The sequence below is a fragment of the Taudactylus pleione genome, unplaced genomic scaffold, assembly GCF_031769625.1.
Source record: "Taudactylus pleione unplaced genomic scaffold, aTauple2 ptg000296l, whole genome shotgun sequence".
NCBI classification, from domain to species: domain Eukaryota; kingdom Metazoa; phylum Chordata; class Amphibia; order Anura; family Myobatrachidae; genus Taudactylus; species Taudactylus pleione.
In genome coordinates this window covers 22,267,968-22,293,483 of record NW_028284698.1, presented here as the reverse complement: position 1 = coordinate 22,293,483, position 25,516 = coordinate 22,267,968, and the positions used below count along the sequence as shown (strand labels likewise).

At 40.4% G+C, this 25,516-nt stretch overlaps 1 protein-coding gene across 3 annotated transcripts in view; it reads right to left on the bottom strand.

The window, feature by feature from the left end:
• Positions 1-2,652: 2,652 nt before the first annotated feature.
• Positions 2,653-25,516, bottom strand: part of LOC148511753 (teneurin-1) — a 658,333-nt gene continuing 635,469 nt past the window's right edge. For all 3 annotated transcript variants that reach the window (XM_088482875.1, XM_088482876.1, XM_088482877.1), the window contains 5 exons: positions 23,676-23,972; positions 21,563-21,950; positions 16,842-18,062; positions 13,407-13,549; positions 2,653-4,085 (listed from right to left, as the gene is read on the bottom strand). In XM_088482875.1, the coding sequence (XP_088339001.1) occupies positions 3,327-4,085; positions 13,407-13,549; positions 16,842-18,062; positions 21,563-21,950; positions 23,676-23,972 (2,808 nt within the window). In that variant the 3' untranslated portion in view covers positions 2,653-3,326. The remainder of the gene's footprint in view (positions 4,086-13,406; positions 13,550-16,841; positions 18,063-21,562; positions 21,951-23,675; positions 23,973-25,516) is intronic.

Sequence of the window (25,516 nt, the reverse complement as noted above, 5' to 3'; positions counted from 1 at the left end):
AATCTGCCTATTTTTTTTAATTGTGGTTTAATTATATTTAGGGTTACTGCTATCTGATATATATATATATATAAATATATATATATACATACAATTATACATACAGTATATATATAAATATATATATATATATATATATATTTAAAGTGCAAAAATTGTGTTATTTAAAGTTATTGAATAAATATACCATGAAAATATATATAATATATATATAGATAATATTTCAAACAAGGGTGAGGGAAGGGTCAGAGAACAGGATATTAGAGGAAAGGATAGTGAGCTAGAGGTAAAAGGAAGGTGTCAAACGGCATGAAGAGAATTCATGGGACTGGGTCCCAGATGAGAAAAGAGAGATGGAAAGGATTCTGAGGAGAAAACTGTGCCATCTGAAAGGGAGGGCTGCCAAGGAATAGGAACTTAAAAGCTTGGTGCCAGGGGAGAGGATCAAGTAAAATAAAACATTCCAATGGGAGGAACTCTGTTCGAGTGGACAGAATACTAGGGGAAGGGAAAGAGTAACAGGGGAGAAGGGAAAGTGGCAGGGGATGGGAGAGGTCCAAGTGGACTGGGTGGACAGGAGAGGCTGTTACTAGGCTAGATCCCAGGGTTGGGGATGGGATAGGTACCAGGGATAAATAAATGGTATCAGAGGACAAAGAGAAGATCCAAGCAGACTGGTTGTTGAGAAGAAAGGTGGAAGGGAGACTGGACCTCACGGATAAGGAATGGGTTTCAGGAAATAGAGAGTTTTGAGGGTAAAGGTGGAAGGTGCCAGGGCAGAGGAGTTGAATGTCTGGGTGACAGGTGACAGTGAAACATGTCAAGATGAGGTTTCAAAGAAAAAGAAGAAAGGGAGTCAGAGGAAAAGATCCCTGGGGCAGAAACATGTTGTTAGGAGAAAAGTGGAAGGGGATTGGATCACGTGGAAAAGGAATGCCAGTTCAAAGGGAGTATCGGGGTAAAGGTAGAGGGTCACTGTATCCTGGTGACAGGGAAGAGGAAAGGGTGCCTGGATATGAATCGAGGGTTGGGACTTGGTGTCAGTTGAATGCGAAAGATGCCAAGGTGAGGATCCCAGGGCACTATGGCCCTCATTCAGAGGCGGTCATTAGATGCAAGTGGTCGCACTGAATCAGGACGGCCGCTTGCATCCTGAATCGCCGCCTCCTTGTCGATCGTTAAGCTATGGGTTACCACCCACAGCTTAATGACCGACCAGGTTGATGGTCGCGATGGTGATCACCATCGCGACCATCGGGGCTTACGACCAGACCCTAAGGTTGGGTCTGGGCACTCGTAAGCCCCAGGGAGCTTTCTGCTCTGATGGAGCAGGAAGCTCCCCATTGACATCACTGATGATGTCAGTGCGACCGCCCACAAAACGGTAGGCGTTCGTAAAGGAACGCCTCTGTTTTGGAAACCACCCCCCCGGCCCGCCTACCAAACGGGGCTAGCTGTCGATCAACATCGACAGCATCCCCTTTGGTAACGAGCTTCAGAGCGCACGCACGCGCAGTGCGGCCGCTGCGCGTGCGCAGGCCTAACCATCAAGTTGGTTACGAGCTCATCGGCGCTTGCGACCGACTCTGAATAAGGTCCTATGTCCCTAATACTATCGCAGTGATGATGAATCAGGAAGAGGGATATGCTAAATGACTGTGGATAGTGTGAAAATTCTGCCAAAGGATTATGAGGACCATGACTGGCAATTACATGTTGTTTAACAAGTTTTGTGAAAAAGCTTGACAACACCAGTTACAGTATTGGTTAGTTTGTCTTGCTTTTCTGTTAAAATAAAAAAAACAATATCCCTAGTTATACTTAACTTCACATAATATATTTAAACATATATTTTCCTATTGTTATTCTTGAAATAAAGAGTTAGGTTGTGTTTGTGATGCTAAAAATGCAGAAGAGAAAATGAAAACCATCAGTATGCTGTATGTAATCTAAAATATTATGGGAAGGATATAATAAACACTGTACACCTATACCCTTGGCCATATATCACTACATGCAATCAACTGTTCTGAAATGTTTCAATATTATTTAAACTTCTGGCTCCATGAAAAAGAGTTTTTTTTTCTATATACATAGGATAACCTACTGCCTAGTGTAAAATATATAGAAATTAGAAGTCACCCATGAACTCTGTCACAAGATAAAAGCCCATGGCTGTAAATATCTTTTCTACAGGTCACACATATCCAAAGTGGCATCTAATATTCATAATACTCTGCAGTAAGCTGTGCATTATTCGTAATAATTCACTAGATTCCTACTGAACACTGAAGTTATGACATCAGAACTCACTGATTATAAGTGATGACCTCAGAACTCACAATTTCTACAGATAGCTTTGTAGAGGAGTTTATGAATGTAGTGTTGTACTTGTGTATAATTAACAGATAATAGATGACCAAAACAGTGTGTCATTAGCAATACTGTAGTTTGATGATCAGCTGGAATTACCCAAAACTCATTAGCACTTCTAAGCCTAGGAGTGATATCTAATAATAGAACAGCACTGCTTGAATTGTGGAGATAATGGGTTATGTTTAGAGTCCAATATGAGTATACATGACTCACAACATTTTATTTTTTATTTGAAAGAATGTTAATTTATGAAAAAATAAGAAACAATGACAGGATTTTAGTATTACATATTTAGTTTTTATCATATACTTACTAATACTCTTTAGGATTTTTTTTTTCTTCTAGAAGCTATATCATCACATAAGCTCTAGTTTCCAGAAAACAGTGGCAACTTTGTAGTGGTTAATATGCAAGCGAAAATGCTGAATACTGCCACACAAGATATAAGAAGCTTTACGGTCATTTTAAACCCCATGAGCACTTGAGAGGCCTTAAAATGCGCCTGTCCATTACACAGAGGTGGTAGCCATTTAGTGGGATGTACCGATATTCATGAGAATGCAGCCCATGAATACACTACACACTGTGTATCTCACTTCCTGTTTCTGTGATGTCACTTATTCATAGTGACTCAATAGGCTGCTTTCTCACTATATTGCTTCAGCCCACAAAGTAATTGCCACCACACCACTGTATGCAGGTAACAAGTGTACTTTAAATATCGCTCAGCATTGTGATAAAAGACCTCACTGGTGCTACCAGAATTACATTGTTCAACTAACAATATTAAAATACCATCTTCTGTCACATTTAAAGGCAGTTGGATATGTTTTCTTTATATTTACATATACAGAGATCTGATCTAAAAAATTGTTACAATAAACCATTTTATGTTTTAAAAACAGGCAGTCTTTGGTGACGCAAAGGCAAAGAACGTCTTTTGTTTTTTGTTACCTCCTGCCTACTTCACTCTGTCTCATGAAGTGAATATTGTTGGCACTATCAGAAAGTTCTAGATACTGATCCACTGAATGAACAAAATATCCATCATAGCCTTGGACTTTCCCTGTGCTTAAAAGTTGTTGTTTCTCTCCTTCTGTCCACATTCTTATGCCTTCCTCTCCTTCCTGCAATCTCTTCTGCTCCTTAGTCCAAGCCTGGGCCACCGCTCTTTGCCTTGCCAATTCCAGAACATGATCCCCCTCTTCTTCAATAGTTGTTCCATAGCGAACATTAAAGCACAAGGTGCCATGTTGGAGCTGTATATCAGCAAACCGTCTAGTCCTCCCATTGACCATTGAAGTCATTTGAGACACAGTAACATTGACTCCATTCTCCAGAATACGACCACCACCGCTGTTTCCAATGACAGTAAGGTCTTCTTCCAAGGAACCCAACTTAATGAAGTAGTGAGTATCTTTACCTTCTATAGTAAAATGCAGGTTTTCCAGGTAGTGGGCATTATTCAAAATGGCAGCAATGCGGCGACTGTCTTCATTAGCCACACCGATGACATCTGCAGTCACAACTCCATCTTTGATGGCGAATTTGATGCCTTTCCCAAAAAGTGATGACACAGCTGCAAATCTGGGATATTTTATGGTTTCGTGGCATTTCCGGCCATTTTGTTTTGGAGCCATTGGAAGTTGATCTAAGGAAATGAAGTTTCTCAACTGCTTCTGTAGCTCACACTGAATACCAAGAATTGTCTAAAAAGACATTAATAATTGCAATTAATTTCAATTATTACAATTGTATTAAAAATGTGTATTAATTTACTAAAGTGGAATGATCATTGCATATTTATTTTTTCAAGTACTGCAGTCAGCCATATCCATGAACTACGTTGCTCACAGATATACTGGGTGTACACAACCTCTGATGCACTATCATTCATCAATCAAACAAACAATATATATCGACAAGTGTGTGCCCAGATTTACAATTAGCATACTGAAACGAGTTTCATAATTTTTTTTCTACTTTTGCAGATGAATCTGATTCATCATTGGACTTATAATGAGTTATAATGTTGCAATTGAAGGCAAATGCAACTATCATAAGATACCTACTACTGGTGCCTGTTTGCACCAGTAGCATATGTCTCAGATATCAATTATGCATATTCCACACACTTATACCCATCTTTAGCCATTTTTTATGTTGGCGAATTATGCATTTGCTATTGGGCTTTGATAAAACACAAAACATCTATCTAATACAGCAAGTACAACTCCATCCAATAAAACATGGATACGAACACATAATAAATGAGCAAATGTGTGAGCAAATATATTAGCATCAGAGTGTGTTTGTAATCAGCCAATTACAAGTGCTTTGCTATTGCTGATGACCCCATAATCATCATCATCACCAGTGGCGTAACTAGGGCAGGGCGGGCGGGGTTCGTGCCCTGGGCGCCGTTGGACCGGCGGTGCGGGGAGCGCCGCCGGCCACGGTACCGGCCCGCCCGCCCTAGTTAGCCAGTGTAGCACCAACTGCAATGAGTGCGGTCAGCGCTACACATTTACACAGGACCGGCGCTAGGCTTCCAGCGCCGGTCCTGTGCTGCACGCCTGAGCCCGTTCCCTCCCCCAGGAGGCGGGATCAGGCTGTGCATAACACATGCATCGCCGCCAGCGCTGGCAGCGATGCGTGTGTTAAACAGCAGCCAATGAGAGTCAGATAGACTCTCATTGACTGCTGCAGCACCCACTGCAAGAGCCGGACTCTGCAGTGGGTAATGGGACTGACGTCATGACTTCTGTCCCATAATGCTGAGCGCGCCCGCCCGGGCGGGAGCGGTGTCGCGATCAGGACCAGGAGCAGGAGCAGGAGCAGAGATTCAGGTAAGTATATTTTTATAGATATATATATATTTTTTTTTGTAACCTATCTGCACAACGGGGGAGGGGGGTGGCTACTACCGGGGGACCTCTACTGGGGGAGGGGTGACTACTACTGGGGGGACCTCTACTGGGGGAGGGGTGGCTACTACTGGGGGGACCTCTACTGGGGGAGGGGTGGCTACTACTGGGGGGACCTCTACTGGGGGAGGGGTGGCTACTACTGGGGGCACCATTGGGAGCACCTACTCTACTGGGGACTACTACTTGGGGGGGACCTACCACTGGGGGCATTATGAAAGGGGCCTACTAGAGGCACTGCACTCGGGGGACCACTACTGGGGGCAATAATAGGAAGGGCCACTACAGGGGGCACTGGATAGGGGGGATCACTACAGGGTGCCTGCATAAGGGGACCACTACTGGGAAAACTGCATGGGGGGGACTACTGCTGGGGGCACTATATAAAGGGCACTGCATAGGGGGGGGACTACTACTGGGGGCACCATATAAAGGGCACTGCATAAGGGGATACTGCTACTGGGCGCACTGCATTGTGGGGACTGCTACTGGGGGCACTGCATAAGGGGAACACTACGTGGGGCACTGCATTTGGGGGGGCCACTACTGGGGGTACTGTATAAGGGGCACTACTATGGGCCTGCATAAGAGGGACCACAACTGCATACTGGGGGCACTGTATAAGGGGTACTACTGAGGTTAAGGTGCATATGGATAGGAATGTTCAGCGTGAAAATAAAGGGGTGTGTCATGTTGACACGCCCCATTTTTAAGTGACCACGCCCATTTTTTTCCCGCGCGCGCATATAGGTGTGTTAGGGGGCGCTTCGTTTTCAAATTTGCCCTGGGCTCCAAATACCCTAGTTACGCCACTGATCATCACTAATTACATATTGAATATGAAATATCTCATCCTTAAAAAAAGAAAACAATCTATATTCAATAATAATTTAATGACACTTGAAGTAAAATATATTTTAAAATGGAGATATGTAAATTTTAGTTGTGAACTGTTCGGAGAAAATGGAAATCAGTGAGATATGAAGGTGTCATATATTAAAGTTCTGCTCTACTGTACTTAATGGTGTAACTACCGCACTGACACTGTAATGTTTTATGCTTGCATGATGTGTGTGATATATCAGTATTTGTGTTATGTTATGTTGTGTTGCATGCTTCTCTCTATTTAATCACTCCATGGCAGTAATGATAGGTGTAGGATTAATCCTTGCTGAAGACTAGACAAGTTTGCACTACAAATACAAAAGGTTTTTCTCCTGGGGTTTCTTTCCAGTCTGTCTGTATTCTGCAGCAAGCAGTAGGTGCAGGGCCGGATTAACGTGGGTGGTGACAGGTGGCAGTCATTCCAGGGGCCCCCACAGACCTTAATCTGGCCCTGAGTAGCTGGACAGGATACCTTTCTATTTCTGGCAGGTGGGAATGCCTAGCTAGCAGTACAGCAGCTGGCCAAGATTTATATTGGACAAGTGATGGCTTAGGCTCTATGTACAGACCCAGAGAGCAGGATTGGCAGGATGTGGCAAATACAGTGGGAGGGTGCCATGCTTTTGAGGTTGCATGGCAGGCCAACAAGCTCATCCACCACCCAGCCATTGAAGGAGGACTTGAACACAGCATAGGCCAACATAGGACACCCCACCCACCGGATAGCTCACCAGCTTACCAACAATTATGCCATGACATGGGTATTCCAGATCAGCCTATCATTACCTGGAGCTGGTTGCAGCTTGTGCTGTTTATTCCATCACTTTAGCAGTGATCACCACAGGCTATTAGTACTGGTGCGTAGTTAACCCTTGGCTCTGCATATATTCATGTGATCTAAAGGTATTCTGAAGCAGCCCCATTGTAACACACTTCATCCCAATATACATTGGAAATACAACATAAACATGCAAAAATGCACTTTCATGGCCCACATTAACGTATACATTTGGGCTACACATTGCATCTAATCCTATGTGTGTCCTATGCAGTCTGTAATAGGTGAGTACAGGCTCTGGAGTAGTACTTGCAGGAATCTGATGCAGGAGTTACAGCACAATTAAGATTTTTATTGCTCATTCAGGTTTACATTACATTCTTGTCACTTAATACTGTAAGCACAATTTTTGTATAGAAGAAATGGGATTGGAGTTAAAGTAATATATTTATCTGAATAAACATCTGGGCTAAATCTGATGCATCTCCTGCTGCCAATTATATTAGAAAAAGTGATCCAGTCTTAACCCAATGTTACATTTATAATCCCATAATATTCCATGAATAAGTGTTTGTTACAATGTGCTTTGTATTGTATGTAGATTATGAATGTACATTGTGTTTGTGAAGAATCACAGCTATCAAAACAATGGTGAGGTGAGAAACTACATGAACCAATAGTTTGGAAATCTGTCAAAATGGTCATATTCATATGAGGAATGGGGTAAGTGGTGTGTGGGTGGGGAGTGCTTGGATAAGTGATTCTCAATACAGATTTCTACACCCCAGAGAAGACAAATCTGTCGCTGTTGTGTGCAGTCCCCAGTTTTTAGGTTTCAATAAATATTATTAACTTATAAGGTTTGTTGGCGGGTGCCAAATATTCCAGAATCGGTCTTGTCCTGAAGATTTCAATGGGGAAGTCTTTGGTTCACGGAAACTTCTTTTTAAATATTTATCAGGCCAGGTCACAGGACTGTACGAGTGGGTGTGGCCTTGTCACCAAATTTAAAATCAACTCTGCTTATTTCTACCTACTTTGTAGTAAACACTCAGCAGCCATACTGTAGATAATAAACTGGAGCAGTAGCAGCAATTGAAATGCCACTCAACACCACGACATGGTAAGCCATAAATGTTCTCTTATTTTATCTTATTTATCTTTCATTGTTTTCCTTTTTCTGTTTTGCTCAGAATAGTTTTGTTTTCTCTTTTTATTAGACTTAATCCTGGGTTTGATTTTCAGAAAACTGCCAAAGTTAAAAGATACTGCGTGCTATTCCGTTGGTGGATGAGATCCTCTTAAGAACCCTATGGATTGTAAAATGTAGAGTGGCTTAGAGAAAGTGGAATTTAATGCAGGAGCAAGCAGCAAGAATTCTGAGAGTGTGGTTGCGTATCCTGGAGAGAGATATTCAGGAAGGTGTTGGGCATTCTCTACTGTTAAGAACAACAGAAAAGCAGGGAGTTATAGATATTCATCTGTGATGGTTTGCTAGGCTCTAGTAGCATGTCATCATGGAGAGATTTATGACTTGAGCTATGGGCAGCAGATCCTAAGGGGGGTATCCAATAAGCAGCGTTAAGTAGCACTGCTAATTGAGTGCAACTGAGCTATCCAATTAGCTCCGATGTGCTGCCTGACGCCGGCACTTATTGTGGATATTTTTTAGGACCTGATGTGTCCCGAAAAATAATCCACGATAAGTGCCGTTTTCTTCACCACTTAAATGGCAAATTATAGTAAGCCAGAACTTACAGGCCAGACAGAGCAAAGGAGCCTACAGAATATGAGACAAGTATGATTACAGCAAATTATCAGCAGTGGTTATTCACTACAATTTTTAGTAGTCCCAAACAAGAACCTGAAGAGGAAGAAAAGAAGTCAGCTATATTAGAGGGCATGGAAGTGATCTTGAACAATACAGTACATAACTTCAGAGATGCTTTTAGTGGAAAGAGGGAACAAGTATTTATTCCTGTTGTTCCTAATGAAAAAAGATTACAAAGGGTTTCAGATTGATCTTGGTTGTGCAGTATATCAACAGCTCCAATAAGGCAAAGAAGTTCCAGATGGAGTCACTGAGGTCTTTACTGGCAGTCATAGATCTACTATATGACCTCTATAGATCTAAAAAACGCATAAAAGGCCAACAGAAGTTTCTCATTTTAAGTGTCCTGAATCACCACTTTCAGGGCTTGATTCACTACCGTCTGCAACTGCGATTACGAATGCAATCGGGCGATTTTTGCGTTCTGTGCATGTGTATGCATCACAGTGCGCATGTGCGAACTGTCCGCTGCGATCAGGACTACGATCGCAGTGACTATGCAGATCCATCGCAGAGTGATTGACAGGAAGTGTAGTTTATAGGAGGTGACGGGGTGGTCTGTGACACGCAGGCATCCCAGTGCGTTCGCACTCCATTGCAGGGGCGGCATAAATTAGCCCCTGCTACGCAGTCTGAGGTCTCGTAGCGTGTGTGGAAGTTACCAATTTCTGAGTAAGGTCAGAGCTTGTGCAAGTGTGTGTGAGGCTGCAATTGTACTCAATTGTACTGATGGTTTTGCAGTCTTGTTAAAGAGTACATACGTATGCTAAGTAAAATGGGTGTCCCTGTGTAGTACTGCGACGGGTTAGTGATCGCAATGGATTAGCTTACTATCGCAGATGAACTGCATGCGTAATCGCAATTGCATAAGCAGTTGCGATCCGTAGTGAATCAGGCCCTCAATTCACAGTGGGTGACATCCTTTATTTACAGGGGAGATACCCCTGTTCTCACCACTTAAGCTAGTAGCTAGGGTGTATTAAGAGAGGAGGGGGCCTGTGTGCCCTCTCCATCTGGGCCCCCTCCTCTCTAGCCGGTGGCGCAAGTGAGTAGACTCTGGCGCAGGTGCAAGTCTCTGGTAAAATGGTGGGCCAGACATTTTTTCTGCAATGTTTTTACTGCACATGCACAAATTGCAAGGAAAATGGCTGCCGCATCATTTTCCTGATGGTTTGTGAAATGCTGCCACTACTGAGGCAGGACTCCAGAGAGATAATATTATTGTAGAACTTTAGTGCAAGGTGTACAGTATGTTGTGGGCCCTCCTGGACCCAGGGGCTTGTGTGCACCATACACTCTGCACCCATTATAGATACACCACTGGTAGTAGCTACAGTTTATCTGAGGCTGCAAGGAACCTAACTATACCCTTACCTAGATGACATTCTAGTGAAAGGCAGGTTTCAGCTTCAAGCCCATAGTTTGTTGTAATAACTTCTTAAAAAGTTCATATACTTCATAAAAAGCTACACCCAAGGGAATGGGAACTTCATATGGATATTTTTCAGTTTACAGTGGCAGATACGGGGCCTGTTTCTTCCAGAAGAGAAAGTGGCTAGCAGAGCCCAGGAGTTCAGACTGGGATATGTCTTCTCTTCAGGTCCTCTAAATTCAAAACCATTTAACAAAAAATAAATATAGAAAAGAGACAGTTGCAATATTATCCTTTTGTGGTTGGTACCCCTAAGTTAAGGTCACCCCTTGTTCTTATCTAGCACACTGCAGTTTTTTTGGTGGTGAAAATGCTGCTCCCATTAAGCCCTATAGTAGCTGTCAGGATGAACTTTCAGTGACCCTTCTCTCCTGGCCTGTACTGAGCATGTACAGGAGAGTCTGGCAGATCCCTGGCAGGCCAGTAACAACTATTTCCTGGGAAAAATTCCCTGCACTTGTTGGAAGCCTGAGTTGAGGGGTAGAGGAGCCCTGGGGCAGTCTGTGGCTAGTGGACCTTGACCAATAGTATACAGGGTCTTCAAGCAGCGGAGGCAGTACTACCCAGCAGGAGATGATAAAAGTATGACAGCCAGATAGACAGGGAAGGCACAGATGGGAGAGAGTTGTGCAGCAGCATCAGCCATGTAGCCCAGGGAAGAGTCTATGTGGTCTGGCAGGGGACTTGGAGGATGGCACTAGCTGCGCTCCTGCAGCTGCAGAGCAGGAATTCAGGGATAAGCAGTGGGCACAGTCAAGGGGATGATGTCCAGCGGGTTCTGCTAGGGCCTGGGTCTGGAGACCGGTCAGAGGATTGACAGCGGAGCATATTGCCCAAAGCCCCCTGCTATGGATGGTGTACGCTACTTGTTTCTGCGGGTTCTGTTCTTGCCGCCAGGGAGCCGTGGCTAGAAGAGGTGCGTCCATGGGATGGCCCTTCGCCATTTGCCCCATTCACCAGGGAATTCAGTGCTGCATGGAGGAAGGACTTCTACTGCCATTGTGGGTGAGATCAACTGTGAACCCTCCTTTAGCTGTAGTGGAAGAGGGGGCTGATTATTTCTGGAAGGATAGGGTGGAGAGAGCAAGAGCTAGGGCTAGTGATTAGTTGGACTGTGCATAAAGTTTTTTGTAAAGATAAGCCCTTTTAGTGTGAAAGCATTTAGTCTGTTTAAAGCTTACTATTGCCACAAGTTAAAGCAAAAGAACTATGTGTGCACCTGCTGGCCACTTTGACTTCACATACATCACCTGATTGCAGCTCATATTGTCTTTTCATACTGTGGGACTGGTTGAAACTGTTTATTGTCAGCAGTTAAAGCAATAAGGACTTTGTGTGTGCTCACTTGCCACATTTACTGCTAATTCTCAATTTTATATTTGCCCGTTCTGTCACACTATGCCTTGTTAACCTTTTAGTTGTAAATTTCCCTTGCCAATTTGTCAACTTATTTCTTCATCATTGTTGTATTAATGTGTATTGATCTGGTACATCTGTTATGTCTTTGCATGGCAACTCTCATATTGAATGGCTAATTCTGTGGTTTAAAATAAAATAGCGTTGTACCTGATAATATGTGTCTGTCACTGTGTCTGAACACTTCACATCAGGCTTGCCTCTCTGATCTATTCAAACCTGGTCCTTAGTAAAAATGGGACATTACACTTTTAGCCAGGATGAATATGCTTCTCTCTAAGTTTAGCAGTAAAACTCCTGTCCACAGCCTGTCAGGCCAGACATGTCAGGTAGTGGTTGTATGATGTCACCTTCTCCTGAAGGCCAGGGAACCCACCAATTCAGTATGTTAGGACCTAGGAACAATTTTCTTTCTTGTACATTAAGAAAGGATAAAAACCAATATTAGCACGGACAGTTTTGATTCTTCATTTATTGCAGGATGGGTGAGATAAAGGTCAGCTCTCAGATTGTTTTAAAGTTCAAGGCTCAGCACTAAGCTCCATTTTCAGAGGTAATCCTGACATTTTTTTCAGCTAGGAGGACTAGAGTGCTTCTTGATTGATGGTGCCAGGTCTGGCCCTATTAAAACATATCTGTGTTGTTTTAAGAGCTCATAGTCAGTTATTATCGAAAATGGTTTCTAAATGAACTTGCACTTTTGTCCTTTTACTCCACTCTAAAGAAAGTTTTTGGCATTCTGAATAGGATTAATTCACAGAGGCAGACAACAAAAAATGGTTGTTTTTTCAGAAGGCACTGGTGACAGCCAACCAAGAAAGATGATTTAGTGATTGTATTGTTAAACGGACACAGTCACCAGAGATCCTGAAACTCACTCTCCTAGGACCATAACTTCTTTATGGCATAGAGGGCTCAGGATACATGCTGTAAGTGGAGTTATGTAGAATAGGATGAAGCTCCTTGCATACTTATGCTAAACATTACAGGCTTGACATAGCAGTTTTGAGTTTGAAAAAAAATATATAAAATTTTTTAGATACCCCAACCCAGCAGTGATTTTAGCTGCATGTGTTCTGATCATATAGTTACAACTGCCATGGGGAGATTAAGTGGAAATGCAACAATAATATTCTGTTCCTTCATACCTCATCCCCTTTTTTTTACCGTAGTATTACTCTTTTGTTGTTTTGCATGGTTTGCTATTTTCTCATTATTTATATTGTTTAATGTTGGAGAAAGTCAGTAGACAATGGAGGGAGTGAAGATGTAGCTAAAGATGAAAGTATGAGCCTTAACCCTAATGTTACGGAAGTTATGGACAGACTCAAGGAAATTCCACTAACAGGTAATTGTTGTTATATTTTCTCCAGTTAACTGATTTGTCAACACAAGTATCTGTTTGTTAAAGTGTACCTATTTTATAAAAAATGGTGGAAGCTGGACTTAATCATTAGGCATGAAAACACCGCCTATTAATGCCTTGTGCCACAGTGATGACACCAATTCGTAGTAAATTGATAGGCTACATTCTCATGAGTATTGGTCCAAACAACAAAATGGCAGCTAACTTTGCATGCAGGAGACAGGTGAACTTTGACATATCTTTTTCATAACTATTCAGTTCTTGCTCATGCAAGCTTGATATGAAGTGAGAAATTGACAAAAGTAGGTGTGGCATGCTGAGTAACTGATTAGTTGGAATTGTTCAAATTAATGGGAAGGTCCAGGGACTAGAAATATTTGAGACAAAATACCAACCTTTCCAGGATCCCACTCCTGGGTTTTGGTTTGTAGTTGCAGTAACTCATATGTTGACTCAAAGCCCTTTGCTTCTGGTTTTGGAAATCCAGGGAGTACATTATGTAGTTGAAAACCAAACAGCTCCAACCAACTTCCAATGTCTAAATAAGAGAATAATATATTTTGTTACAATGTATTTATTTTCATTTGCTTAATATCATTTACTTTAATTATCAATTATATTGCACTGTAAGCTCTATCTTACAATATAATTGATGAGTAATTCCCAATGTATTATTATGCCTGCAGTTATTTCTTAATAACTTTTGTGTCTTGCCTAATGAGTATATTTTGTGGCACCATAAAGACTTACACATTAGATTGAGGTTACAGAACTCATTTTAGCAAGATACAAATTCATTAGTTATTGCAGGTGAAGACAGATAAAAATGTAAACCCCTGCTAGACACGTTGATTGTTTTCTTCTTGTATTTGTTATATCTTTATATCCTGCTGTAACAACACTGCTGAGAGTGACATCCTGTGTTAAGAACATTGTTTAGTTGAAGGTAAAACACACACTGATGCTTGTTTGAACATAGGGCCTGATTCAGAGCCACTTGTAAGTGGCAGCTCGTTCGCTCCGAGCGATGTTTGCCCAACTGCGCATGCGTACGGATCGTTATACGCATGCGCGAACCAGTCAGTGCGGCCGAAATTCATGTGCTCGCAAAATAGCGAATGCCTGCTAATTTGAGTGACAGGATGAGGCATATGTGGGTGGTAACAGGGGAAGGTGCTTGAAAACGGGGAGTGGAGATCCGATCGCAGGCGTGCTTAAAGGTCAAAACGGGCATTTTATGGGTGTGCATATTTAAAACAGCAGTGTCATTGACCACGTCACTGGGTTATTTTATAGCCAGAACTGCTCGCAAAATTGTGGTAGCAAAAACCAACCACAAGAATAGCGAGCAGCTCATACCGTTTGATGTACTCGATTAATCTAATAAATAGCGGACATGACGTAGGATGCGAGCGGACAGGGGGCATAGTTTCCCAAAAAACGACCGCAAGTTTTGTTTGCTCGTTCAGACCTAGAGGCGTGAACAGACTGCAAACAGCGAACGGTTCATTTGAATAGCCACCCCTATTTTCTGGACGAGCGAGCGCAAATAGCGACCGGCTCTGAATCAGGCCCATAATTTTGAGTGTTCCTCCCTATTGGACAAAGCACAGACACAATGACACGCACGCACACATTCGCATGTGCGCACTCACACACACCTGTTATGTTACTGTTTTCCTGATTCAGAGATGGACGGTACTGCAGAGACGCACAGAAGCGGCTGTGTAACAAAATGTAAATGCAGCAGGAGGTGTCTGGAGGAAATAGACACCTTCTGTTTGCATCTGAGAGATCTGAGTGCAGCGTCTGTAGACGCTGCCACAGGTGATAACTGCAACCATTGTAATAGTTGCCCCTTTGGCCAGGCTGCATAAGCTGGGACTTACTCAGACTGGACATTTCCTGGCCACTTGCGAGGCCAGCGCATCTGCATCCACAGACACAGACCCAGGCCTCGCCCCTCCCGGAAGACGGAGGCAACAAGACCGTTTCCTAAAATGCGTGCCAGGGACGCCCCCGCTCCACCTCCCATAAATGCCACAGCCTGTCAATCAGAGACACCATGAGTGGACTCGTAGCTGGAGGGCTGCACATGCGCGGTGTACATCCTACACATACCTAGTCCTCCCACCATCGGAGAAGTGTGATAACCATCAGTTCAGCATACATCTCTGAATCAGACCTAGTGTAATTAAATATATAAGAAAAATATTTGCAACCTATGTAGTGTATATAGATAAAATTAATTTAGGTATTTGTTACATAAAGAAATAATCTGTATAATCAAGGAAAAATGTAAAGTAAAGATGTTTTGATGACTAGTTAGGTCATATTAGCCCAATTGGCAGCAGACCACAGCCAGGGGTACCGAGAGGGGGGGGGAGGGGCACTAATTACCCGGGCCCGAGCTTGCTGGAGGGACTTGGCGGGGGCCGGGTCTGACAACACCCCTCCACCTCCCTCTTACCTGTCAGATGAGCAGCACAGCACATGCTGCAGTGTGCTGGGCTGCAAAGGGATCATCCTGATCATGCCCCCCCTGAATTTACGCTGGGATTAGGGGCTCACTGCTCCCCTCTCCCCAACACACAGAGCCGCTTTGCTGTGCTGCAACTAGGTTTTTTCTTTTTATGTTATTAAGGGGCATGGCCATGCCTCCCGCAATTAGGCCACGCCCCCTTCACCCATGTTGGCTCTTAACAGCCCTGACCACTGCACACCTGAGCCTGACAGTTTGCAGGCAATGCTGGGACAAAGAGGAAAAGGCTTAGAAAGTGTGTGCATTTGGAGAATATGGGCAAAATTTACTTTAAAAGGCAGTTTTACCAGGGGTTTGAAACTGTTGCATATCCCTGGCGGTTTTGACTTTCAAACCACTGGATTGACTAATTCGCGATTTGGACAGTCATTATCAACCTGCCAGTGATGTCCAGGCATTTACAAATTGATGAACCACTGTTAAAATCTGCCACAAAACTGCCATAAACCACTGCATCAATCTGGCCAATCAGAAGGAGAGGATTTACAATACTCCTATAATGAGGGCAATCATTATGTATTAAAAAAGGAAACAGATAAAATTATGATTTATCTTAAAGGGGCAATAATATTTTAGGAACAACATTAATTTTAATTGTTAAGTTGTGTTAAAAAATGTTTTTATGACCAGGCAACATTCATTTTTTTCAGTCTATATGAATGGAGCCCACATCATAAAATAATAAATGTTGCCCTGTCATTAAAATACATTTTTACCACCATTTGACTATTAATTACTAATTCCCCTTTAATATAATGAATAATATTGATTTTATAATAAAAGTAAAGAATAATTTTGCTAATACATTAATTAAATAAAATGACCCATATAAAATAATTATTCATCAATCTGCTTCCTTATTCAAGCCATAATGATTGCCTTATTATAAGTACTGTAAACTGTGATTCTTCTTCTGATAGGTCACAGCATGCTTTTGAGCTATCTCACCTGTTTGAAGCTACTCATTTATTTGGGTACTTTTGACAGATGTTTCCGAAACCACCACTTAGTAAGAAGGATGGTTCTTATCTTATCCATTGTAAAAATTGGTGATGTGTAGCAGGTGGAAAATAAAACATGGTGGATTTACAGCAGTTTGGCAGATCACTAAAGCACCAGGAAAACCAGTAAATATAGACGTCTGACCAAACTGACATTTAGTAAATGTCCCCCTACTGTATGTGTTAATGTGAAGTGTTTGCTGTGATTGGATGAAGATGATGTTAGAGAAGTACACAGCCTTTTAGAAATTCATTTTAGGATTTAAAATAATGAAACCATGCTGTACCTGTGGTATACTGTGCCACATCCAGGGTCTTGCCAACTGGATAGTTGTTTTCAAATGCATACAAGTTAAAAGGCCTTGGTTCGGTGTTTAATTTTTTCCAAATATGATGGTTGGGTGTAGTCCATCTTCCAGCAACAACATCATAATCTCTTTGACCAAGGTGTAAAAGTTTAGTTAGGGAATCATACAGTCCTCCATAAAACCCAGTGATAATCTCAAAATCTGGATTGGTGTCTTCATAGATGTCACCATATGGTGTGTATAGAATTTCTTTTATCACTTGGCCCCGACTACTAAATACTGCCAGGGGTGTCCCTGTATTCTCACAGGCAACATAATACTCCTCTCCGCTGCTTAATTCCATGGCTATAAGGTGGCCTTGAAGGTCATAATAGAGTGATGTTATTTCAGAGCTACTGTGATTGTACAAATGAGTAACTCTTATTGGATTGGCTAGATCTGCATAAAAGAACTGCAGGTGAGAGCCTGTACTTAATTTGCTTGCAACACGTCTTCCAAGTCCATCATATCGGTATTGAACATTCCATCCAGCAACCTTATTATATGCCTTGATCAAAAGACCATTGGAATTGTACTCAAATATATCATTGCCTCTCTGCCTTAGGAATCCATCTTCATCCATTCTATACTGAATTTCTCCCAGTCGAGTAATGCGGTCTCCAATGTCATATCTGAGTGGAGTTAGGCGAACACTATTTCCATGGCTTAGCAGGTTGATGTTTCCATTGAGATCATAGCTGTAACGCCACTGAAGTTTATCATTAACAGACACAGCCTGAAGCTGACCATCTGGATCATATTCATAAGAATATCTTGTTAAGTTAGCATCTACACCTACTCGTATGCCACACATAATCATCCGACCCATGTTGTCATACTGAATAGTCATCCAATAAGAAATAGCCTTTAAAATTTCATACTGAACTTCAATGACTTGTCCACTAGAGCTAAATATTTTAGTATGTTTCATCATTGAAGTTGTGATAACTTGATTCAGATCATAATTGATCACACTAAATTTTCCAAATTGTTCAGTCCTCCCGGAGACATCAACATAACGGTACAAGTCTATGGGAAGAGGAATCTCATTTATCATGGCTTGCATACTGGTAACTCGGAAGTTGTTATAACTGTAGTCAAACCTGGCATTAACAAGACCTTCTTCGCTGAACCTAAAGATCTGTCGCCCAATCAGAGGACCTGTTGTGAAGATTAACACATTTTATTAATTACAGTGAAAAAAAAGCTGTTGCTGCAAACACATATTGTTAGAAATGATCTGAAAAGTCACCAATAACTCAAAACAAAACTTTTTTTTGTGAAATATTAAGTTAAATAAATAGAAAGTGTAAATCCAAAGATAATGAAAACATGATTACAAGGTTGACACAACAACCACTACAGTCCTCAACACGTGGTCCATGTATTGGGGATCAATCCTTTTTATACAGTATACAGAATACAGTTTACAGTATCTTTGTTATATCAGAAATGATCTGTATTCTACTGTAAAAGGAATAACCTTCAGGAAACAAAATAGTTATATTCTAAACACATATTCATGTGACCTTTAAATTGAATAATTGACAATTTTCATAATCACCACTCTTATTATCTGGCACTTGTTTTCACTGTCTATATAATAACATATTGCTTCAGTAAAGTATAGTGATTAAGAATATTGCAACTCCTTAATCTTGGTGTCTGACACTTACTTTACTGTCTCTGTAAAATGCTAGATCTATATAATTGATCTAGCTACAAACACATAATATGTATTCCCAAAGGAATTTACTGTTTATTCACTTTGCCTCAATACTACAGTATTTGCAGCATTACTAGTCGTATTATGTGTTAATAATTATTCATGGCCTCTATCGAATTAGCTCAAATGTATTTCCTTCAATAGAGTTATTGGTACATCTATTGTCTCATAAATGTGTCCAATCATAGTTGTTTTAAATTAAAACTTCCAATCTTGCAGTGCAAAAACACATATGAAACATCTTACAAGATATTACTAAATACTTTAGAGTGACCACTGTTAAGATGTGTTTATCCTTCAACTGAATCTTACTCAGTTTCTCTTATCTCATAGGCAATCTGACAATTTCACACAGTTGATTAACACTACATACACTATGATTCCCCACTAGCCCTAAAACAGAGATATTGATATTACTGTCAGCCCCTGTATTTGGCTGTCTTGTGAATCTATGTGAATAAGACAGTATATTGGTAGTCTAACTTATTTTGATCTCTATTTTTGGACAGTGCAACATATCATTTTGACACCTCTGCTGCTGTGTTGTGTTAATACCTAGCACTCACAGAGTTTACTGTCCATCAGCTACGTCCACCTGAGAATATTGTTTTCCCCTTTTTAAACAGTTGTGTAATATCCCCTTTTTACCATACATTTAAATATACACAAACTCACACATATATTACAACAGGTAGGTCCTGGGTGAAAGTCAACACAGTACGCAATGGTCATTGCAACCGACTGCTTTGATGCTTTCTGTGAAAAAAGAACATTTATTTATTGGATGCTGATGTTCATCCTTCCTTTTGCAATATATTGGTGAGTTTGTATTTATTTATTTCCTTATGGATAGTGTATAACTGCAATGAAGCCTATGAGTGCTGCCTTTCTATACATAGACTTCTATATATTCTGATAACAGTGTGGCTGATTATAATTAGCATATAAGTCACAATGCACATGGATATTGTGTATTTCAGCAGAGTGCGCATGCACCAAAGAAAGACATTGGCTTCTGCTTGTGCACTGAATCAGATATCCTCACATATAGATTGTAAGCTTGTGAGCAGGACCCTCTTACCATTATGTATGTACAGTATGTATGTATGTATGTATGTATGTCTTTTACAACCCAGTATAATGTTAATGTTGATTCAAATTGTAAAGCGCAACAGAATTTGCTGCACTATATAAGAAACTGTTAATAAATAATAAATAATGGATGGAGATTGCTAGAGATTATTGATTCATCCGTCCATTGACGGAATACTCTTGCCATGAAATGAGAGTTCTGGGCCATAACTGGGGGCGGCAACTATGTGATTGCAAGGAACTCTCTGTCTCTTCTGTGAGTGTTACTGTAGTGCCATGGGAGCGTTTTGGGTTTGTAAGCCACCTTACTTTCTCCATCATATTGTGCAGATGGAGATGGGATGATTGGATCTTTTCCACCCAGCATTGGACGATAGATCGTACAGTGTGTACCCAGATTAAAAAGGTCAGTTATTAAGAGCACAATAATCAAGTCGCAGTGTACAACTGTCTCTGGTGCTGCCATGTACCTCCATTTGTCCAAGTGTGCGCAGGATTACACCAAAATGCATAGGTTTACAGGGTAAGGCGGCGCATATGTGAAAGAGCATAATGTTGCATTGGCAGACTGGAGGAGTTTTGTATTGTGTTTACAATACAATTATCCTTATGAGGGGCCTTGTTGAAAGCTCCTGCTGTTCCTGGCTGCATTATGAGTCTATCACTAGACTTCACAGGGAATGTAGCGCCAGCCACTTACATCTGTATCTCAAGATAGGAGGAGCTGGTTAGAGTGAAAATGCTCCTTGCAAAGTGCAGTGTAGGAGCATCAGAGCAGTCCAATAATAAGATTGAGCATGATTATTGGAATGAGGGAAAGTGGTGGAGAGCATGTTATATAGGTATTCCTCACTGTGTGGAGGGGCACATGCCCATTTGTACTCCACAGATTAGATCTGTGAACCGGCAGAGACCAGGGACACAATTTGCTTCTTACAACTGCACTGTGGAGTAGTTGTGCATTTGCCCAATATTAAACAAAGCTTTAAATGCACAAAAGTGCAGTCCCAATATCCAATAATGTTCGCTGTCATGATTAATATTGGTAAAACAAACAGTATATTTTGGAGAAAAACGGAAAAGCTAAATTTGCAGTATGGAATAGGATAGTGCCAGGAGGCTGATGTGCTGTATACGCCTAACACAGTGCCATACTTGCCAACTCTCCCTGATTGTTAGGGAGACTCTCTGAAATAGTAGTAATCTCCCTGAAGAGTCTAGCAATCTCCCTGATTGCACTTTACCACTATTATGAAACTGTTTATATATATATATATATATATATAAACAGAGACATATACATTTATATTGGATCATTAGTATAATTTACCTGCGTTGGTTATAAGGCACAGTGATCCCTATGGCTACATGCATTTTCTGAAAAGTATCAGTGTGTTTTCATCAAAAATAGATCTTACTAACTGCTTTTGGCTCATTTACAATTGGATGTTGGGCAATTTTATGACATACCTCTCAGATGTAGCAGTACACGTCCACTTTACCGCCGCGCTCATAGGTACTGATTTCACAATCTCCCTGCAGACATCAAACTCTCTGCACACCACGGCCTACAGCACTTCTATCTGTGCGACAAGTGCTCTTTGTAAATGACTGCCTAAGTATTTCAATGTCAGGATTATTCAGGATCATTCTAACACTCTTGCAATCTACTGTAAGTGCGTACTCTATATTATTCCTTGCAATATGAAGGCGTTCTGATCATTTCTGATGTTACTGCATTTCTAACTAATGGTTGAAGAGATAAGTTTAACTAGATAATTCAATTTGTTTATTTAAAAAAGCACTTATTATCCATATGTACAATAGGTGCTGTATTACGTACCTGTTTGTCTGTATCTAATAGTACACACAAATCCCTCATGCATTAGGTGAATTGTTTTAATGACTCCGCTGGATTCTTCATAGGTAAATGTAACCTGAGTAGTGTCATATAGAATTTCGGAGAGCCTTGTTTGCTTGGTGTATTTATAAAAAACTCTCCGTCCTGTTCCAAGATGTAATGTCATCAGAAGTCGCCCGTCCCCACTGTAATCTTGAATGAAAGCACCAACGTTGTCTGGCGGGCTATAAATATTTCGGAAATAACCAACAGATAGCATTGTCTGCAGACTATGGCGGACCATGTTAGGCATCGTTACAGAGGCAAGGTAATCTGAATGATCGTATTCAAAGATGTAACGCCGTTGGCTATGCAGAAAGAGGCTTATAGTCTGAAACAAGATAGCATAAACATAAAAGTTATTATTTGCATCATAAACATCATAAACACTAACCGGCTAAATAGAATCTGAAAATGCATTAAAACACTTTTAATTGGTTTTACAATTACTCTAGACTATTTTTTACCTTTTAATTGGGACTTTAAAGCGACAATTTCTCCAGCACTTGTTTTGCTCAAGTACATGCATATCTTGTGTTACTATGCATCTTTATTAATTTTTCTTAGTTTATTAATTCAATTCGTTTTTTTAGTCCTTCTAGTTATATTTATTAGTAAACTGGGAGTTATTGAATTTTAAACTATTGTTCTGATTGTAAGATCTATTAATATTATTATCTGTTTATTCATAAAGTGCTAACAATCACACAGCATTGAAAATTGAGGGGATCATTACGTAATCAGCATGACAAATTAGTCAGCTTACCTTGGCACAATGATTTTTTTTGCGTGAGTTTGATCTCATTTGGTTTACAATGCATAGAGTGAGGGGAGGGCTAAAGGAGACAACAGGATCTGGAGATCAATTTGGCCACGCACAGGGATAATGAATAGATCTGGTCATGTTTTGCAGGAGTTTGATTTAGAATCCAAATTACAGTCAGGGCTGACGTTTCCATTAGGCAGCTTTAGGCATCTGCCTGAGGGTGCCGGGACCTGAGGGGCGGCATGCTGAAGCTGCCTTGCAGAGGGCAGTACAATGCTTCATAAGGCATCTTTACTTCCAGGTCAATTGGCAAATTCACAAATGTGACAAAGGTTATTGGTGTCAAACTGTATTCTGTCATATGCAATCAATTCCAATCTGACCAAATTAGGTTAGGCAAATTCATATGGTATGCTGAAAATCACGTTAACCGAATTGACCAACTAAAATGGCACTATCTGCAAGCATCTTAAAAAATTACCCTTTTATAATGTGCTATGCAAGTGGTTCCCAAACTGTGCGCCGTGGCACCCTGGGGTGCCACGGGACACTTGCAGGGGTGCCTCAGGTTAGTGGTCCAGCACCAAATCAAATTATTTAAGGACAATGTAATGTAAATATGTGGACAAACAGTGGCGCAAACCTGTCCACCACCACATAACTGAACCTAAGGATGACAGGTAAACACAATTTACTTCACTTTACTAGTTTACTACATTATTTCTGAATCTTTCAATAACAAACTTAAACTAAGGGGTGCCGTGAAAACAATGCTGATACTTTAGGGTACCATGATTCAAAACGTTTGGGAACCACTGTGCTATGCACTTATTATCCAAAGAAATTTATTTATTGGTGAGTCAAAAATGTCACTTGCTATTTAAAAACATAATAAAATTCCAGATATTTTTTTTTCACAGATTGTTTTAAGGAGTTTTTTTTATGTCTAAAATGTAACACATGACTTCTGCTTTTCTTTAAATCCCATTAAAGTGTTGTGATAATGTGACTTTCTCAGTCATGCAGAAATAAAAGTGAATCATTCAATCACAAAAGATAGATGAAACTCAATGTAATAGCTTTTCTTTGCTTTCTATTGTGTTAGTAAGGTGATTGGTAATTATTATTGAGTGAAATAATAAATAGGGCTTCAGTCAGTTAAAGTTAGGAACAAGGTATTCCTTCCAACACACTCAGCTATTAATCATTGTTAATGGGATTGTGTAATGACACTGCATTGTAAGGTGTAGCATAAAACAGATGAATCATTTTGAAACTTGAAACATTTACCTTTTCCTCATAAGCATAACTCCATATTTTACCATTGGCCCAAATTCTTGACAACATCTTTCCATTTTCATCATATTCTATTTTCTCAGTCCATGTTCCTCTTTGAATAGAAGTTACTCGCCCAGTAGGGGAATATGTGATGTTTACTTCATGATACTTGCTGTTTGGTGACCATAGGATGGGATTTCCAGTTTTATCATATAGAATTCGAAGAGTAAATTTTCGGTGGTCATCATAGATTTTTCCTGTTCTGGTGATGTGATCAAAATCAATGGATAATAAATTTCTGTTATGAGCCTAAAAAGGAACATAGAACAGTCAGAAGATACAGACTCGGATAAAGTAGTTAACAAATATTCTATGGTCATCATATGCCTGAACTGAATAAGTTTTAATGCAAAGTGAATAGAAATTACATTTTATAAGAGCAGAGATAGGAAATGTGGCTTGAATCTACAGCTACTTATTAACATGGTCTGTCAGATGCTGTGTAAAATGCCATGCTGAGACTTGTACATCCAATTACCACTGTCTGCTCAACAGTGTGAATTGGAAATGTCTGTTTTACTGTAGAATTTGAGATTGTCAGAGTCTAGTACAGTATTTTCATATTGAGGATCCAAGACTCTCATATACTGTAGAAATAAGTAAACTCTTTATATATGCATAGCATACATAATGTATAATATAGACATGAACACACAGCAGATAACAAAAACAATGTCACACGGCATATTAATCAGCTATATTTATTTTTATTCAAATTTATTTAGCAAAGATGTGCAGCAAGCAATTAGCAATCCAAGACTACCAAGCAGGCAGCAGCCCACTAGGTGCACATATATATGTACCCATGTGCATTACATGTCCAACAGTGGGAATGTTGCTGGCAGTCTCTGTAAGTAATGTACATCTTAACATTTACAAAAACATTTTCATGCATATCTTTTGGATGCAGAGAGCACAGCATAAAATAAAGGGACTTTTCATTACATGTTGCAAATATCAATGTGTTGTAAGCTGCAGCAATTAGATATCATCGGATTGTTCTCTGTAGTCTAGCTAATAAAAGCTAGCATCATATTGGCTGCTCTGTTGTATAGTACATCACTACTCCTTGTACCATTTTAATAAATAAGGCCCAAAGATATGGCAGATATGGTACATGACCCTAATAATTTCTTGCTGAACTTCTATTTACTGTAGTCATGGAGCAAAACCTTTAAAATTAAGTTAAATGTCTGTGAAGCACAGATACGAAAAAAGTAGCTGCAATAGATTTCTGGTGTCATCCTGCAATCCTACACACGGAACCCAAAATCTCAGTATTATGGGTATTAAAAAGCATTGTATTTACTCAGTGTGGATTTGATAAAGCATTCTATTTATTTATTGGTAGGTTATTATACTATAGGTGTATTTTGGGTGCTATCCTAGTGTATTTAATATGTGGACAAGGCATATTAATTCAAACTCACTGAAGTAGGTGCAACCTTGACAAGAACTAGTGACCTTGGAGTGACAGTCTTCTAGTATGTTACTGTAAATATGGGGAGGGCAGGTGTCCTTTTTCTTTGTAGCTAGGAATTCCCTGAGATTTGGTATTCACTATAAATAAGCAAAACACTGTTCCACAACAAGTGTTTAGCATATTATATATTGTACACTGTCATTTCCTTTAAACATAATAAGCTTTCTCTAAGACGAAAAATTATAGACTTGAGTAAACTATATTTTCTAGACGACTGAATTTAGACAAAAAGAATTAGAAAAAATATGGACTCATCATAACTGACCAAAATGAACCTGTCACCTACATTCAGTAGAGACAGGTAGCTGAT